The sequence below is a fragment of the Procambarus clarkii genome, chromosome 1 (genome assembly GCF_040958095.1).
Source record: "Procambarus clarkii isolate CNS0578487 chromosome 1, FALCON_Pclarkii_2.0, whole genome shotgun sequence".
Classification (NCBI taxonomy): Eukaryota; Metazoa; Arthropoda; class Malacostraca; order Decapoda; family Cambaridae; genus Procambarus; species Procambarus clarkii.
The window spans coordinates 18,658,484-18,678,134 of record NC_091150.1 but is presented as its reverse complement, the minus strand read 5'-3'; the positions used below and the strand labels follow the sequence as shown (position 1 = coordinate 18,678,134).

General features: G+C 45.5%; 1 protein-coding gene across 1 annotated transcript in view; it reads right to left on the bottom strand.

Annotated features, from left to right (window-relative positions):
* The window catches only part of LOC123758260 (chorion peroxidase), a 79,878-nt gene that overhangs the window by 30,285 nt on the left and 29,942 nt on the right, over positions 1-19,651 (bottom strand). Inside the window, exons 5-13 of the mRNA XM_069320967.1 lie at positions 9,000-9,140; positions 8,614-8,794; positions 7,601-7,784; positions 7,013-7,135; positions 6,659-6,758; positions 5,910-6,133; positions 5,034-5,161; positions 4,666-4,811; positions 1,042-1,256 (exon numbers count right to left, since the gene is read on the bottom strand). Of these exons, the coding sequence (XP_069177068.1) occupies positions 1,042-1,256; positions 4,666-4,811; positions 5,034-5,161; positions 5,910-6,133; positions 6,659-6,758; positions 7,013-7,135; positions 7,601-7,784; positions 8,614-8,794; positions 9,000-9,140 (1,442 nt within the window). The remainder of the gene's footprint in view (positions 1-1,041; positions 1,257-4,665; positions 4,812-5,033; positions 5,162-5,909; positions 6,134-6,658; positions 6,759-7,012; positions 7,136-7,600; positions 7,785-8,613; positions 8,795-8,999; positions 9,141-19,651) is intronic.

Here is a 19,651-nt window from a genome sequence, read left to right as displayed (position 1 = left end):
AACTTCCAGACTCTGGCCTCCATATTCCCTTGGAGATTTCACAATTCACAACCTCGTGGAGCGACATGTATACGCAGGTGGACGGAGCAGCCATGGGGGGTTCCCGACTAGAAGTCCTCTCTGCTTTCTTCTCTATGGGAAACACTAGAAGACACCTTCTTGAAACTCACAAGGAAACCTAGCATCTATTCCAGATACATCGATGATATATTCGTGTGTGTGAGAGACCTTCAGGAACTGGTACTATTAAAGGATCAACTTACCTGTAACTCAGTGCTTAACTTTACCCAATAACTCGGCGTCGATGGTACACTCCCCTTCCTCGATGTCTACGTCATTACCAAAGACAACACTTTTACTACAGAAGTTTATACTAAACTCACCAACATTGGAATGTGTTTGAATGGTCACTCAGAATGCCCAGACATACATAAACTTTGTGTAATAAACTCATTTCTATGCAGAGCCCTTAAACTCATTGTTGTGACTGGCATAACATCGACAAGGAACTAGAGAAGCCTTCAAGTATTAATAAACAACGGGTACACGAACAGTGAACTCAACACCCATATCAGAGATATTTAGGAAAATGGTATAACAGAATAACCGCAACAACTAACAACCCCTTCCAGAAAACTATTGCAAATCCACTATGCGCTCACAATACAAAACTGAAGAAAGAATATTAAAAAACTATTTCAAATGGAGTAAAAGCGATAGCCCCAAACTGAATATTAGAATTCATTATTTACTACAAAAAAGGACTGCCGATATAATAGTTCAGAACAGCCCCAATAAACAATACAACCCTCTCCAACAATCAAACGTGGAATATCATTCTGCATGCCCCAATAAAAAACGTCACCTTCGATCCACTTATATTGGAATGACTACCACAAGGCTTTGGAGAAGACTGGCAGCACTCACCATCGCTGTAGTATAAGTAGGACTCTGGCAGCATTCGCCATCACTGTAGTATAAGTAGGACTCTGGCAGCACTCACCATCACTGTAGTATAAGTAGGACTGGGACAACACTCACCGTCACTGTAGGATGGGGGACATAGTCTCTGGAAGGTGGTCCTAGCCTGGCCCCACATGGGGTTGTCCAGGTTGTTGCAGGAGCCGTCGATGGTGCGGTAGAGTACGTCTCTCTCCCTGCACGCAGGATTCCTCGGGCAGGATTCGGCGATGATGGTGTTGGACAGATCAAACTGCTGCAGACCAAAGCCAGCCTGCAAGGGACTCAGGCGAAACCTGTTCACAAGGAAAAAAAAGCTAAATAACACTTCAGATTTCAAAATGTCTGGTTGTGTTAGACAAATAAGTGGTCTCTTCCGTCGAATAGTGTTACATAAATAAAGTTGTGTGTTTACGTATGTCTGTTATGTTACGTGTGTTTACGTATAAAAATCCCCATATAAGTCTCAATATAGCACGTCAATATAATTATATTTTTTTTGTGCATATGGGACTCATAAGCCTGGGAAGGCAGCTCATCTAGGGAAAGGAAAATCCCGAATTTGGATTTCTGCTGTCGTCATGATCTCTGAGTCACCAATTTCTTCTTCGACATCAAGCAGGAGCACAAGGTTTCCTGGAGACATCCAAGGTCTAAGCATTGGCACCAACTCGACCTGGTGCTTACGGGGCGTAGCAATCTAAGAAACGTCAAACTGACCCGCAGTTTCCAGAGAGCAGATTGTGACACCGACTACTCTCTCGTCGTTTGCAGAGTAAAGTTTCAACCCCGGAAAATGAACAGAGCAAAAGAGGGAAGACCATGCATTAATGTAAACAAGACCCGTGATCCTCACAAGGTGGAAGAGTTCAATGCTGCGCTGGAAAACGCCCTTCCTGGACAACCCTGCAATAGCGCGAGTGAGAGGTGGTCACACCTCAGGGCTACCGTTTTCATCACTGCCATATCCAATTTTGGTATGAGGCAGAACAAGTCAGCAGACTGGTGCGAGGCCAGTGCAGTGGAACTGTTGCCCTTCGTAAAGGAAAGAGACGAGCTCTCTCAATCTATAAGAACCTGCCCTCAGAAAAGAACCTACAGGCCCTCCGTACTGCCTGCAGTAGAGTTCAACAAACTGCGAGGCGCTGTGCTAACGATTACTGGCTTCGACTCTGTTTCACAATCCAGACTGCGGCCACTGTCGGCAACATAAGAGGCATGTACGAAGGGATCAAACAGGCAACAGGCCCTACACAAAACAGGACAGCTCCTCTGAAGTCAGCCATTGGAGAGATCATTAAAGATTGTGATCAGTCGTTGAATCGCTGGGTGGAACATTACTCTAAACTATACTCCAGAGAGAACTTGGTCAGTGTAGAGGCTTTGGATACAATCGAGTGCCTGCCCATCATGGAAGAACTTTACCTTGAACCGACTGTAGAAGAAGTTGAGAAAGCTGTGGATTCACTTTTTTCAGGGAAGGCCCCAGGAGACGACGGGATTCCGCCTGAAGTTCTCAAGTTCGCTCGAGGAACACTTAAAACTGAGCTTCATGAACTTCTGTGCCAGTGCTGGAGGGAGGGCTCGGTGCCACAAGGCAGGAGAGATGCAAACATCATCACTCTCTACACAAATAAAGGTGACAGAAGCGATTGCAACAACTATCGCGGCATATCCCTCCTCAGCGTCGTTGGCAAACTCTTCGCCAGGGTCATCTTGGTAAGGCTAAAGATTCTTGCTGAAAGAGTGTACCCCGAGTCACAGTGTGGTTTCCGAGCTGAGAGGCCGACCACTGACATGGTGTTCTCCCTGAGACAGCTTCAAGAAAGTGCAGGGAGCAGAGAAAAGCCTTGAACATCGCCTTCATTGACCTTACAAAGGCCTTCGACCTCGGGAGTAGGGACGGACTCTTCAAGATCTTGGCCAAAATTGGCTGCCCACCCACCCTACTCAGCATGATACAATCGGTCAACGAGGACATGAAGGGAACAGTCGTGTACGACAGCTCAACTTCTGAACCATTCAACATCAACTGTAGTGTTAAACAGGGGTGTGTTCTTGCTCCAACCCTGTTCGGCATCTTCTTCGCGATCCTCGTCAAGCATGCCTTTGGAACAACCACAGAGGGCATCTATCTCCGTACAAGATCTGAAAGAAAACTCCTAAAGCTATCCAGACTCCGGGAAGAGACGAAAGTACAGATGCAACTCCTCAAGAACTTCGTCTTCGCCGACAATACAGCGATCACCACACACACAGCAGAAGTCCTGTAGCAGCTACTTAAGTGCTTTGCCACAGCCTGCTCTGTATTCGGGCTGAAAATCAGCCTGAAGATGACACAGGTGATGGGACAAGATGTGAATGAGCTACCCTGTATAAACATCACGGACTGCGAGCTGGAGGCAGTTCATGAGTTTGTGTACCTGGGCTCCACAATTTCAGACACCCTTTTCCTGGACACTGAGTTCAACAGGAGTATCGGGAAGGCCGCAACAACACTGACCAGACTCACAAAGTGCGTTTGAGCAAATATTCAAACTGACAGTACGCACCAAGGTGCAGGTCTACATGGCATGTGCGCTCTCGCCAGGAGAGACGGCTCAATACCTTTCATATGCTGAACCTGTGATGCATCCTTGACATTACGTGGAGAGACCACGTCCCCAACAACACAGTGCTTGAGAGAACAGGAACCCTTCAACGTTCACTCTCCTGAAGCAGAGACAGATGCGGTGGCTAGGACATGTCACACGCATGGAAGAAGGCCGCATACCGAAGGACCTCTTATATGGAGAACTTGCATCAGGAAAGAGGCCCACCAGAAGACCCCAGCTGCATTTTAAAGACGCCTGCAAACGCGACCTCAAGTAGCTGAACATCGACATCAACACTTGGAAGGCATCAGCTGCGGACAGATCTGTCTGAAGATGCAAAGTGAGGAATGGACTCCAGCAATTCGAAGGCAAACTGAAGAGGCGGGCGGAGGAAAAGAGGCTTCAGAGGAAATTTTGACCACTGACAAACAAAACCGCTTCGGCGTTTATCTGCGTTTACTGCAGTCGGCCGAGCAGACAGCACGCTGGACTTGTGATCCTGTGGTCCTGGGTTCGATCCCAGGCGCCAGCGAGAAACAATGGGCAGAGTTTCTTTCACCCTATGCCCCTGTTACCTAGCAGTAAAATAGGTACCTGGGTGTTAGTCAGCTGTCACGGGCTGCTTCCTGGGGGTGGAGGCCTGGTTGAAGACCGGGCCGCGGGGACACTGAAAGCCCCGAAATCATCTCAAGATAACCTCAAAATAGTCAGGACTGCCGTTCTCAGGTTGAACTTCACAGCCACAGCAGACTTTACACCCAACCCAGGGCACAACTCCATAACCCTATGGGATTGAGGGATGCCTACATATATATAACATACATATATGTTTGTCTGTCCAGAGTTGGAGGCTAGACACTAAAGCGACATTAAAGCAGCTTATTTAGCATGGAGAAAAGGAATATAATGAGTTACATGAAAGAATGTAATCTGGGGAGATAGTGAGAGAGATGTTGCAGCATTTAATCGAAGGGTAAAGCCAAAGTTTTCCCTAGTAGCCTTACCTTGCATTATGTAGAATTTGATAGGAATTACTTCTTAAATTTGCGTTGGGATAGAGGATAAAATAAATAAATAATGAGTGAGTTAGGTAATGAGGAAAGTGACTCACTGGGTCATGAGTTGGTCACTGGCTAAAGCGCTGACAAAGGCGCCTCTGGAAAGTCGAATGGCGAGGGGTGATGTCTTGAAGAACTGGAGATGACCGAAAGCTGGGTCTCTGAAGTCCGTCACCTCGAAGTCCCTTGCTTGCAGTTCCTGAGGCAGGATAATGACACATCAATGTGGGTAAAATCTGTTTTAACTGGAACCTCAGCTATTTTGCCGGAACCTCAGCTAAAACATGATGTTCAATATCTCATGAAGACAGAACTGGTAACAATGGAGTCAAATTATACCAATTTAGACAAACTACTATAGGCAATAAGTAAAAATAATAATCAAAATAATTTATGTAAATATAGGATGAAAAATATGTACCGCTTCCAAGAGGTCCACCTCCGCCAGCAGCCCGAGGCCGACCCTAACAGCCCCGTTGATCAGATCATTACTGAAGCCCAGTTGAGGAACCACAATCTCCGGCTCTATGAACAGCTGTCGCAGGTTAACTGGAAATAATACGTGTCGGGTATACAGCTACGAGGTGCCAACTACATCACACGAAGTGATTAGGTTTAAAGAGCAATGTAGATAGCATTTAAATGTCTTAGAGAGAACAATTAATAGGTAATTATGGAGTACCTTTAAAAATTTGGAAACAATGAGCCTTTTCAGATGAAATCAAGTATCACTAGAAAATATTGTTCAGTAAACATTTGGTGTAAATTTCATTCCTCTTATATATTCTCAAGAATTAGTGAGAGGAAACGTTGCTGTGACATATGCCAGCAGGTTGTGCCTATGGCCACCAGGAATGTGTACTCTGCAAGTGTTGGTATTCGATATTCAGGAAGTTACAGCACAAAAAAATGATATTGTGGAGTCTTACGTAATTCATTACAGTAATGAGAAAGTATACAAGAGAGAAACATCTAAAATATTTGCAGAAATATATAAGAAAAAAAGTGTAAGAAAAACACGAACTTATGTTGGATTGTCCGGGGCAGCAGACTCCCGCAGAACACAATACACTGGAAGAAGAAACAGCAGAGAACATGAAGACATAAACACGTACTGTTATTGGGTTGTCCGGGGCAGCAGACTCCCGCAGAACACAGTACACTGGAAGAAGAAACAGCAAAGAACATGAAGACATAAACACGTACTGTTATTGGGTTGTCCGGGGCAGCAGACTCCCGCAGAACACAATACACTGGAAGAAGAAACAGCAAAGAACATGAAGACATAAACACGTACTGTTATTGGGTTGTCCGGGGCAGCAGACGCCAACAGCACCACCGTAGATGGAGCAGGAGAGCTGGGGCTGGTTCTCCACCTGGTGGTAGCAGGGAGCACAGCTCACCAGCGGCACACACTGCAGGCCATTCGGGCAATGTGTTTGCCCAGGGAAGTGAGGCGTTACTGTACGAATATAAGATAATACCAGGTCATATTTTCTCTCAACTGTTTCATTCAAGTATCTGTCATATTTTAAAAGAAACTTAAGTTTAAATAATGTGGCTCGACCAGGTAGTTTACTTCACTCCTCTACCACTATTGGGAAACCAATTTTTCTTTATATCCTTCCTAAATCTGAACTTGTATAGCTCATAGTAATTATAACAAGATCTGACTTTGTCTGATAGTTTGAAGACCTGGCTCATGTCTGTCCTACCGCCCCCACTCACTGTACGCCTCTCCGAGGCATCAAGGCTGAGCGACCTTACTCTCTCCTCGAGGCCCAAATACCAGGGATCTGTCTGGCTGTCCTACACTGGAATTTCTCGATGGAATTGGTATCCACTCGACAATATGGTGACCAAAATTTGAGGGCGTTGTCAAAGTAAGAACTTGCCAGGGACAAGCATAGTTGGTGAATTTATGTTACGATGTTATTGAATTTATTGCAGATGTTTCTGTTTATAAACCGAAGAGTTCTGTTTGCTTTGTGATGTTTATTTGTAAACTGCTGCCCGGGTCTCGGGTCACTGTCAGTCATCACCCACACGCCTTTCACAACTAAATGTGCACAAATATGGTTTATCATCGAGTAGATGATGTCACTGGAGTCTCCCAAGTTTAGGACTTTGCATTTATCAACTTCAGCTACCACATTTTTGTAAACAATTCTCCAATGTAATGAGAGCTTTCAGGAATCCTGCAGTTTTCATTCGAGTTTACTATTCACCTCACTTTCTTCTCATATACAAATATGAGAAGAAGGAAAACTAAGTTATTGACATTATGGACAACTAAGGGCCGTAATAAACATTCCGGATCATACCACCAATGACATTCTCCTCTCGGACTTCACTCCGTTGTGCAAACTGCTGATTCCTGTCTTTCAAACAAGCTCTGACCTGTCTTGTGAGACGCTTCATCGTCTGATGTATCCAAGCTGTGATCTCTTACTGGGGCATAGCTAGGGAACTGGGTTAGATGTCTTACCAGAGAAAAGATAAAGAACTGGTTGGATGTCTTGACTGAGGAGCAAACAAATACGTCTCTTCATCACATTTTTATATTTTGTTTTATTTATATATACAGGAGTTCTTACATTCTTGTAAGTTGTCTTCTAATACAGAAAATGTCTCGGAGGTCTTCACAGTAGGTATCGAAGGTCCTTTCCTAAAGCCTTTATTTTTCGTGAAAATCTTATTACACGATTATTTATGGATACCATCCACTTTAACATTATAATGTTGTGACAATTCCTTAACTTCCTCGCCTCACTCCGCGACTCGTCTGACTGTCCTCAAGTCACCAACTCTTGCAGGAGACTCTCCTCAGTCCTCAAGACACGAAGAACACTAACTGATAGCGTCTTAACATGTGTCACCCATTTAATATTTTTTATAGCGTCTGGCTAGGCGGATATATTACGGATTTGTATGAAATTTGGAAAAGCAAATTAAGATTTATTTTTAAACACGAAACATGCAGCTTACCTCCGTATGTGTTTATGGAAGGTTGGAGAGGTCGGAGGTGGTGAGGGACGGGGGTGACCCGAGGACCCAGGCCGGAGGCGGGGCCCAGGAAGGGCTGGGTGACCGCCGGGGTGCGGCTGGGGGTGTAGACGGCCTGGTTTAACAGGGGACCTCCCGCCAGTTGATTAAATGATGCCTGGTTGATCTGAGGAGGATTATTTTTGTTATAGTTACTTATTATGAATTATGAAGTGTGGTGGAGCTGAGGAGAAGTGTGGTGGTGCTGAGAAGTGTGGTGAAGAAGATGTTAACTATGTCAACTCAGCTGGTAAATAACAAAGTTTTTTGTTAAACTTTTACCATTTATAATTGTGCTTTCATTAGTTGACACTAATTTGACTTTCATTAGTCAGTATGTGTCCTGGAGGTTATATGTGTATCACACACGCAGAGACTCGAGCTACTCGAGGCTGAGGACACAAAGGTTCCACTCCAAGGGTCAAGTGAGAGACCGCTCACCTGAGACGGGTTGAGAGGGACTCAAAATAACTGCCAGAACTTCATAAGTGTTGGAAGATTTGTTGTCTGGTTATGGAAGATGCTTTAAAACATAAGATTAAAGGACATATTTGATAGGATCAGAGAGCATATGGGATCGCAGAATTTTGGAATATGTGCAGATTATACAAAGGTGTGATGCGAGGAAATTAAAGAGAGAAGGTCTTCGCATAATTTGTGCTTTGGAGATAACATTGGTCATGAAGTCATTATATGACAGGAAGGTGATTGTGAACCCAAAGGTTGCCCGAGTGTCCGGTGTAGTTATGCACAACTGACTGGTCACAACTAAGCATCTTGTGACTAGTAAGCAATATACATTTTTAGGGCCGAGGGAGAGGAAAAACGGGTTTAGGGCCGAAAATTTCCTGGCAGACAAGAGAGGTTGTGGTGTCGAGAACGAGTAGTGGAGGCGCGGTGCTCCGCTCTGTGTCTGGCTTACGGACAACACGTTCAGTGTCGCTCAGGATCCTTACCGTCAGCTTGTTCTCCCTGATGAATGGGGTGATGACGGGTGTGGAGACAGGCCTGTCTAGGACCCCGCCCAGGTTGAGGGAGTTGGACACTTGGGAGCTGACCAAGGTGGGGTGGGAGGCGAAGATAGAGTAGGGCGTGAGGAACGCTGCAGGCGTGTGGGGTGGCAGGACACCGTAGGGTCTGTTAGGGAGGACAGGCAGTGTTATCATCCGTCTCTTATACAACTTGATGACTGTGTGCACCATCGCTAACTCGTCTGTAATTGGGCTCCCTGACACCACCTTTATCTATTCTGCTACAGAGTTTGGTAGATCTCTGCCCCTCTTATGTTAGAGTCAACCCCGGCTGACCAAGTGTGTCCCGACTGACGGTCCAAGCCACTCACCTCAAAGACTGCGTCAGCGGCAACGAGTGGCGTCTCTCCCTCTCTGTGTCATCTGCTTCTGCAGAGTTGGCGCCACCTTCACTGGTCACGTCGGCAGCACCGAGGCCAGCCAGGAGCACCACCACTGTGGCCACTGCACACCTGAAACACCACACAAACTGTGAAACTTAACCATGATCATTTTCTTCAAGACAAAATGTTTTGGAATGTATCTTTGGGGTGGACCGCAGCTTGGGAGAGCAGGGTCAAGGATGGGTTGCAATTGTAATAAGTTTGATGTCATTTATTTTATTCTACAACATTCTATTTTACTTCACTGCGCTAGTTTTTCTGTCTGCCATCTCCGCTTTTCACATTTTCCGCATCTCTTTGACATTTGTACTACTTTTAACATGAACGTGTTCCCTGTGATAGTGCCTTAAAGTGATACTATTTTCTTGGTTGCTTCTGTGACCTCCCTCTATTACCATTGGAGCATTCTCGGCACATTATATAGACGACCTCACTCTCTGCTGTCACCACGGTGACTTCTCCTTCATCCACCGCGACGCCAACTTGCAATCGCCACCGTGTCGTCCTGGCTACAGTCACGGCTTCTAGTACTCATCGACTAAGACTTGTTCTATTATTTTTACTCGCAAGCGTGTCACCCCTCCACCCACCGCTCTATGGAAGTTCCCTTCTGTATAATGATACTGATAATGACCAAACCACAACTCAGAAGATGGAGAACTTTTCGGTCCATCCTGGACCACTATCAAGTCGTGTGAGAGAAGAGAGGAAGGTACAAGCAATTATATAAGGTAAGAGTAAGATGAGAAGTGAGGAGCAGGTAAGAGAAGAGTACTGATAAGTTCTGGTGAAGGATGTCATCTTTACTTCATACTATCTTCATCATTAACCGTCACTACAGACAACCTTCTAAACTATTTATACTACACTCGACTATCCTCATCACTGTAATCATCTTGACAACTATTTTCCTTAAAGTAGGGCAATAAAATCTATCCCGACTGGCCTATGTTTCTCCCATACCCAACATGTGTCATGTGTGAAGGTTGAGTGAGGCTCGCGCACAGCGTCTGGCATCCAACTTTGAACAGACAGACATTCTCTTCTATAGATATAAATAAGGATGAACCATTGATATGATTCTCTGACCAACATCTTTATGGCAGAACTTTATTTAGTTTTGTGTCCTCTTCATTGCTACTTTTTATGTGTCAACGTTCGTTTGCCTTTCTGGTTGACTCTCGCAGTGCTCTCGTGGTTCTGGAGTCTTGAAGCCCTCTGCATCCTGTGCTGGTTGAAATCAAATACTTGCTTTTTTCATCATTAGTGTTACGGCTTCACTAAGCCTGTCACCAGATTCTTTTCATTTCAAACTTTATATGGGGCCTCGGTGCCTCTTCTTACCAGATCCAACCCCGAGTCACAGGTAAGTTATTAAGAGCTAGCAGTAATAGTCAATTAAACGGGAATAGGGATAAACAACACTAAGCGAACCCATCGCCATGTGTACTTAACTATATTCACTTTTTACATATGTACATAACACCTCAGGTATCACTTTCTCACAGAACACTTCAAAAGACACTACTTCTTGTGATGGTGTCCCACCCGTATGTCTTTACTCTCCCGGCATCAAGAGTCATATCTGCAACCTGAACGTTCTCTGATGTTCAGGGAACATTTTGACATATATGAGAGTATGGAACGTTATCGTGTTGGCAGCGAATTTGCCGTTTTAGTTTGGTTATACAAGCGGCTTACGCCCTCTTGAGTTACAAGATGGCGCCGAGGCGCTCAGTTTCCCGCCAGAGGAGCGTGATGCCTGCAGGCTGTTGATTGGCCAGGTAGGGTCACGTGACATCATGGACCAATGGGGAGGAGCCCTCGGGCGGTGTAACGTCACAAGGCAGAGGGCTCCAGGCGCCCTGGCGGGCTCAATACGTCACGGCCCGTCATAGAGGGTGGCCGCGCTCAAGTGAGCTCCCGATCTAGAGGCTAGGAAGCCCCAACCAGTGGACCCAAGCAGCCACATTGATACTCCAGACATCGTGGGACAGACATCACCCGACTCCCGTAGAGTACACGGAAACCGGGCGTGGCTGGTGTTGGAGCGCCACGAGCTCCATTACTGATAGTCTGCGGCAGAGACGAACGTTGGGCTGGGACGTCTGGGACGCCCAGCGGGCCACGTTCAAACGCGTCAGGCGAGCTGCTGCGGCTGCGGCCAAGTCCACTGGCAGACCGAGAAGGGACACTGGACCAGACTGCAAGTTGTCTACAGTGTCAGTGTGGGAGGAGGAAGGCGACGTGCTCAGGGACCTGTCTCCAGTACCTCGAGAGGAGGAGGAGGAGGACCTGCCTGCAGAGTGAGAACGGCGAAGACGCGCATCTACCAGTCGACTGAGGACCTTGTGTGTGGGACCTGATCAGCGAAGGACCAAACGCCAGGACCGGGGACCTCGGCAACCCTCGCATGAGGATGGGTCGGCTGCGTAGCAGAAAGAATTAAGGTAGATAAATTTCGAACCCCCCTTGATCTAGGTGAGCTAGGTGATCTTTCATATCGTGAACATTGTCTTTTATTATTACTACCAGTGTGCTAGAGAGTTAGGCTAGGAGCCAGGTTACTCATGTAGGCGTGAGTTGATGTATAAATATATATGTGGGTGCGGTGACTTATGGGCAGCTGGAGGAAGTGGCTGGGTGCAAGTGGCCCAGAGCGAGCTTGTGGGTCGCCCAGCTGACAGTGTTCCAGACGCGGGTGAGTAGTGCCGCCGTCTGACAGCTCCACATATATCATTTCAACATGCACATCCAATGTAGTTTTCTTCAGTAAACTTATTGATTTTACCAATGTGTTTAATATATATATATATATATATATATATATATTATTAAATATGACCGAAAAAGTAAGATTAATAATTCTAACACAAATTTTCTCAATCTTTCGTACATTATGCTTCACTGTTGGAGGTAAATCAAAAATCACTTCTCCAAAATTCATTTTTATTTTTAGTCTGACGCGACACGGGCGCGTTTCGTAAAACTTATTACATTTTCAAAGACTTCACAAATACACAACTGATTAGAACTTGCGTTTCCCTGATTTTATATCTACATTTGAGTGAGGTGGGAAGGGTGATGTGGCATTACATTTGAGTGAGGTGGGAAGGATGATGTGGCATTAACACAAGACAGAACACTAGAGGATATTAATAGGGTATTAAAAGTATCAACACAAGACAGAACAGAAACAATGGGTATTGAATAGAAGTGTTTGTAGAAAGCCTATTGGTCCATATTTCTTGATGCTTCTATATTGGAGCGGAGTCTTGAGGTGGGTAGAATATAGTTGTGCAATAATTGGCTGTTGATTGCTGGTGTTGACTTCTTGATGTGTAGTGCCTCGCAAACGTCAAGCCGCCTGCTATCGCTGTATCTATCGATGATTTCTGTGTTGTTTACTAGGATTTCTCTGGCGATGGTTTGGTTATGGGAAGAGATTATATGTTCCTTAATGGAGCCCTGTTGTTTATGCATCGTTAAACGCCTAGAAAGAGATGTTGTTGTCTTGCCTATATACTGGGTTTTTTGGAGCTTACAGTCCCCAAGTGGGCATTTGAAGGCATAGACGACGTTAGTCTCTTTTAAAGCGTTCTGTTTCGTGTCTGGAGAGTTTCTCATGAGTAGGCTGGCCGTTTTTCTGGTTTTATAGTAAATCGTCAGTTGTATCCTCTGATTTTTGTCTGTAGGGATAACGTTTCTATTAACAATATCTTTCAGGACCCTTTCCTCTGTTTTATGAGCTGTGGAAAAGAAGTTCCTGTAAAATAGTCTAATAGGGGGTATAGGTGTTGTGTTAGTTGTCTCTTCGGAGGTTGCATGGCTTTTCACTTTCCTTCTTATGATGTCTTCGATGAAACCATTGGAGAAGCCGTTATTGACTAGAACCTGCCTTACCCTACAGAGTTCTTCGTCGACTTGCTTCCATTCTGAGCTGTGGCTGAGAGCACGGTCGACGTATGCGTTAACAACACTCCTCTTGTACCTGTCAGGGCAGTCGCTGTTGGCATTTAGGCACATTCCTATGTTTGTTTCCTTTGTGTAGACTGCAGTGTGGAAACCTCCGCCCTTTTCCATGACTGTTACATCTAGAAAAGGCAGCTTCCCATCCTTTTCCGTCTCGTAAGTGAAACGCAGCACGGAACTCTGCTCAAATGCCTCCTTCAGCTCCTGCAGATGTCTGACATCAGGTACCTGTGTGAAAATGTCGTCAACATACCTGCAGTATATGGCCGGTTTCAAGTTCATGTCGACTAAGACTTTTTGCTCGATGGTACCCATGTAGAAGTTTGCAAACAGGACACCTAGGGGAGAACCCATGGCGACCCCATCTACTTGCTTATACATGTGCCCATCCGGGCTCAAGAAGGGTGCCTCTTTAGTACAAGCTTGGAGTAGTTTCCTCAGAATACTTTCTGGCATGTCAAGAGGAGTACAGGCTGGATCACGATACACTCTGTCGGCTATCATTCCGATTGTCTCGTCCACAGGTACGTTGGTAAACAGCGATTCTACGTCCAACGAGGCTCTTATCCCTGTGGCCCGTGCGCCCCGCAGTAAGTCCACAAATTCCTTTGGAGACTTCAGGCTGAAGGCGCAAGGAACATAAGGAGTCAGCAGGCCGTTGAGTCGCTTCGCCAATCTGTACGTGGGTGTGGGTATCTGGCTAATGATTGGCCGAAGTGGGTTTCCAGGCTTGTGCGTCTTGACATTTCCATACGCATATCCAGGTTTATATTCCCCAATGATCTTTGGCAGGTGGAGTCCGGATTTCTTGGCGTTCACAGTTTCGATCAGTTTGTTGACCTTTGCTTTTAATTCGTCTGTAGTGTCCTTCGTTACCCTTTGGAACTTAGTTTGGTCAGAGAGTATGATGTTCATTTTCGCCAGATATTCGTCTTTTTTAAGAATGACATATATTGGCGACTTGTCGCCTCTCCTGACAACTATCTCCTTGTTCTCACGAAGGCTTTTAGCTGCCGCTTTAAGCTCGGGGGACAGTATGGTGCTTCTGTAGTTGCCTCGATTCTTTCCTCCTTCTGCAATAAGTTCTGCTTGTAAGGTATCTTTGGTAGTGACCTTCTTTTGTGTCTCGAGGTCGAATATGTCGTCCAACAGAATTTCCAACTCTAATTATTAGAGTTGTAGACTAGTTTCCAATTAGAGTTGGAAATTCTGTTGGACGACATATTCGACCTCGAGACACAAAAGAAGGTCACTACCAAAGATACCTTACAAGCAGAACTTATTGCAGAAGGAGGAAAGAATCGAGGCAACTACAGAAGCACCATACTGTCCCCCGAGCTTAAAGCGGCAGCTAAAAGCCTTCGTGAGAACAAGGAGATAGTTGTCAGGAGAGGTGACAAGTCGCCAATATATGTCATTCTTAAAAAAGACGAATATCTGGCGAAAATGAACATCATACTCTCTGACCAAACTAAGTTCCAAAGGGTAACGAAGGACACTACAGCCGAATTAAAAGCAAAGGTCAACAAACTGATCGAAACTGTGAACGCCAAGAAATCCGGACTCCACCTGCCAAAGATCATTGGGGAATATAAACCTGGATATGCGTATGGAAATGTCAAGACACACAAGCCTGGAAACCCACTTCGGCCAATCATTAGCCAGATACCCACACCCACGTACAGACTGGCGAAGCGACTCAACGGCCTGCTGACTCCTTATGTTCCTTGCGCCTTCAGCCTGAAGTCTCCAAAGGAATTTGTGGACTTACTGCGGGGCACACGGGCCACAGGGATAAGAGCCTCGTTGGACGTAGAATCGCTGTTTACCAACGTACCTGTGGACGAGACAATCGGAATGATAGCCGACAGAGTGTATCGTGATCCAGCCTGTACTCCTCTTGACATGCCAGAAAGTATTCTGAGGAAACTACTCCAAGCTTGTACTAAAGAGGCACCCTTCTTGAGCCCGGATGGGCACATGTATAAGCAAGTAGATGGGGTCGCCATGGGTTCTCCCCTAGGTGTCCTGTTTGCAAACTTCTACATGGGTACCATCGAGCAAAAAGTCTTAGTCGACATGAACTTGAAACCGGCCATATACTGCAGGTATGTTGACGACATTTTTACACAGGTACCTGATGTCAGACATCTGCAGGAGCTGAAGGAGGCATTTGAGCAGAGTTCCGTGCTGCGTTTCACTTACGAGACGGAAAAGGATGGGAAGCTGCCTTTTCTAGATGTAACAGTCATGGAAAAGGGCGGAGGTTTCCACACTGCAGTCTACACTAAGGAAACAAACATAGGAATGTGCCTAAATGCCAACAGCGACTGCCCCGACAGGTACAAGAGGAGTGTTGTTCACGCATACGTCGACCGTGCTCTCAGCCACAGCTCAGAATGGAAGCAAGTCGACGAAGAACTCTGTAGGGTAAGGCAGGTTCTAGTCAATAACGGCTTCTCCAATGGTTTCATCGAAGACATCATAAGAAGGAAAGTGAAAAGCCATGCAACCTCTGAAGAGACAACTAACACAACACCTATACCCCCTATTAGACTATTTTACAGGAACTTCTTTTCCACAGCTCATAAAACGGAGGAAAGGGTCCTGAAAGATATTGTTAATAGAAACGTTATCCCTACAGACAAAAATCAGAGGATACAACTGACGATTTACTATAAAACCAGAAAAACGGCCAGCCTACTCATGAGAAACTCTCCAGACACAAAACAGAACGCTTTAAAAGAGACTAACGTCGTCTATGCCTTCAAATGCCCACTTGGGGACTGTAAGCTCCAAAAAACCCAGTATATAGGCAAGACAACAACATCTCTTTCTAGGCGTTTAACGATGCATAAGCAACAGGGCTCCATTAAGGAACATATAATCTCTTCCCATAACCAAACCATCGCCAGAGAAATCCTAGTAAACAACACAGAAATCATCGATAGATACAGCGATAGCAGGCGGCTTGACGTTTGCGAGGCACTACACATCAAGAAGTCAACACCAGCAATCAACAGCCAATTATTGCACAACTATATTCTACCCACCTCAAGACTCCGCTCCAATATAGAAGCATCAAGAAATATGGACCAATAGGCTTTCTACAAACACTTCTATTCAATACCCATTGTTTTCTGTTCTGTCTTGTGTTGATACTTTTAATACCCTATTAATATCCCCTGTTCTGTCTTGTGTTAATGCCACATCATCCTTCCCACCTCACCAAATGTAGATATAATATCAGAGAGACGTAAGTTCTAATCAGTTGTGTATTTGTGAAGTCTTTGAAAATGTAATAAGTTTTACGAAACGCGCCCGTGTCGCGTCAGACTAGAAATAAAAATGAATTTTGGAGAAGTGATTTTTGATTTACCTCCAACAGTGAAGCGTAATGTACGAAAGATTGAGAAAATTCGTGTTAGAATTATTATTCTTACTTTTTCGGTCATATTTAATAATATATATATATATATATATATAGTAGTAGTGGTAGTAGGCATCCATCAGTCTCAGGAGACTATGGAGTTGCGCTCTGGTGTCGGCCTCACCAGGGCTCAAAGCCAGGGTAGGTTGATTCAGGGGAGAATCAACCTACCCTGGCTGTATGTGTATGTATATATATATATATGTCGTACCTAGTAACCAGAACGCACTTCTCAGCCTACTATGCAAGGCCCAATTTGCCTAATAAGCCAAGTTTTCATGAATTGTTTTTCGACTACCTAACCTACCTAACCTAACCTAACTTTTTCGGCTACCTAACCAAACCTAACCTATAAAGATAGGTTAGGTTAGGTTAGGTAGGGCTGGTTAGGTTCGGTCATATATCTATGTTAATTTTAACTCCAATAAAAAAAAAATTGACCTCATACATAATGAAATGGATAGCTTTATCATTTCATAAGAAAAAAATTAGAGAAAATATATTATTTCAGGAAAACTTGGCTTATTAGGCAAATCGGGCCTTGCATAGTAGGCCAAGAAGTGCATTCTGGCTACTAGGTACGACAATATATATATATATATATATATAATATATATATATTTAATCCTTGGTTTGAGATAACAAATGAGACCACTGAGAAGTGCTGCTGGGACACGAATATAAACAGCCAGTTGGCGACCTTGATAGAGAGTTCCGGTATGACGGCGGGCAGATTCAACCCAGGGACAGGTGAGGTTGGGGTTCCCCACTCACCAGGGGTGCAATTCAGGGCCAGCCCTTGGTTGACTGAGGGGCCCCGGGGCGAGCGGTCGCGCCCAGGCACGGAGGGGACGAAGACTCGCGGGAATAACCCTAACTACACAAGTTGAAAAGGGTGAAACAGTGATATTCTGCAATCTTCTTTCCATGCGAGTTCACTTCTTTCATACAACAGTCAAGGTACCTTCCTTGAGGCTGTCTTCTATGGTACTCACGCCGGCGAGTCCACCTTTATCAGTAAATAATGGGCCAGTCCTCTACAGTATCATCACGGTGTCAAAACACCCCCTGCTACTCTCCAGCAACACTGGCAGGGGTCTCCAGCAACACTGGCAGAGGTCTCCAGCAACACACTGGCAGGGGTCTCCAGCAACACACTGGCAGGGGTTTCCAGCAACACACTGGCAGGGGTCTCCAGCAACACACTGGCAGGGGTCTCCAGCAACACACTGGCAGGGGTCTCCAGCAACACTGGCAGGGGTCTCCAGCAACACTGGCAGGGGTCTCCAGCAACACACTGGCAGGGGTCTCCAGCAACACTGGCAGGGGTCTCCAGCAACACTGGCAGGGGTTTCCAGCAACACACTGGCAGGGGTCTCCAGCAACACACTGGCAGGGGTCTCCAGCAACACACTGGCAGGGGTCTCCAGCAACACTGGCAGGGGTCTCCAGCAACACACTGGCAGGGGTCTCCAGCAACACACTGGCAGAGGTCTCCAGCAACACACTGGCAGGGGTCTCCAGCAACACTGGCAGAGGTCTCCAGCAACACACTGGCAGAGGGTCTCCAGCAACACACTGGCAGAGGGTCTCCAGCAACACACTGGCAGAGGTCTCCAGCAACACACTGGCAGGGGTCTCCAGCAACACACTGGCAGAGGTCTCCAGCAACACACTGTCAGGGGTCTCTAGCAACACACTGGCAGAGGTCTCCAGCAACACACTGGCAGAGGTCTCCAGCAACACACTGTCAGGGGTCTCTAGCAACACACTGGCAGAGGTCTCCAGCAACACACTGGCAGGGGTCTCCAGCAACACACTGGCAGAGGTCTCCAGCAACACACTGGCAGGGGTCTCCAGCAACACACTGGCAGGGGTCTCCAGCAACACTGGCAGGGGTCTCCAGCAACACACAGGCTTCAACTATAACAAGCCTTAACTGACGGATTAATTCCGTTTCGTAGCTCAACTTGGCCAAAACATCTCTGGTTATCACAGTTTACACCAACTCGGCCCAATTGTTCCCGGTGGAACACGTTTTGAGTCCAGGACTGTCCTCTGTGAGCTGAGTCCTGTCGACCAAGGTACCATCCACATCACTTCTGAGGAGTAAAAATTGTATATTAAGAAGGAAACTGCACAGATTTCCACCTGGCAACAGAAAACGTGGTCGAGTGCGCTCAACAGATGGAGTTAACATCGTCACATTAACATCTTTAAAACTTTCTAATTCTACTGGGCAGCCGGTCGTATTTAGTGTTATCTCAGACAAACTTGCGAACATCAAGTGTGTAACAGTGGTAATTTATTTTAATAAATTAGTGTTAAGTTACCCACGCTTTCAATTAAATCCTTTTCCCAGTACCACTCTCGCAAGTAACTTATTCAACTCCATTATTCACTAATTGATTTCTTGACACATCTCAGAGGCTCTAGTGCACTAGAGCCTGACACATATATAAATTTGATGTATAACCCGCAGCATTCTATGCCGTCTAGTGAACTCCGTTAGGGAAGAACGACACCTGACCACAAGGTTGGTACATAAAACTGGAAGAGATTATATCTTCTGACTATCATCTCTGCCACTGGAAGGTTGTTGTCTTGTGGTTAGCTTTTTGGGGAATTCAGAGTGAACTGTTGCAAGTGCCAGGAGGAATTGCAGGTCTTCTAAGAGAACCCTAAACCTTACACTGATATGTACTTCCTTTAGAATATACCGCGACACAGACGGTGATACACGACCTCCCGGGCTTGGCGCCTTTTTTGTTGATATTTACAAACGTGAAATGTTCAATGTAATGTCCAAGGTTCACGAGACTGATCTCACACATGATTTGTGTTTTATTTACCTTCAACATGCATCATTTTCTACTAATTTATTACCAGGGTGATGAGCCCGAGAGCCTCATTACCACCTGTTCCTTTCAGAGCTTTCAACGTAGCTGTTGTTATTTAATTGAGTGCATGAAGTGACTAAGTCTTAGGAAAGTCTGACAAATGTGTGTGTTATAATTTATGGAACAAATATTTATTTATGGCAAAGATTTATGGTAATGTGGGAAATAATAATGATATTGAAGCTTTACAAAGAGATCTACATGAACTCCACAAATGGTCAGAAGACTGGCAAATGCTTTGTAATATCGACAAACGCAAGACGATGCATGTGCGCCAT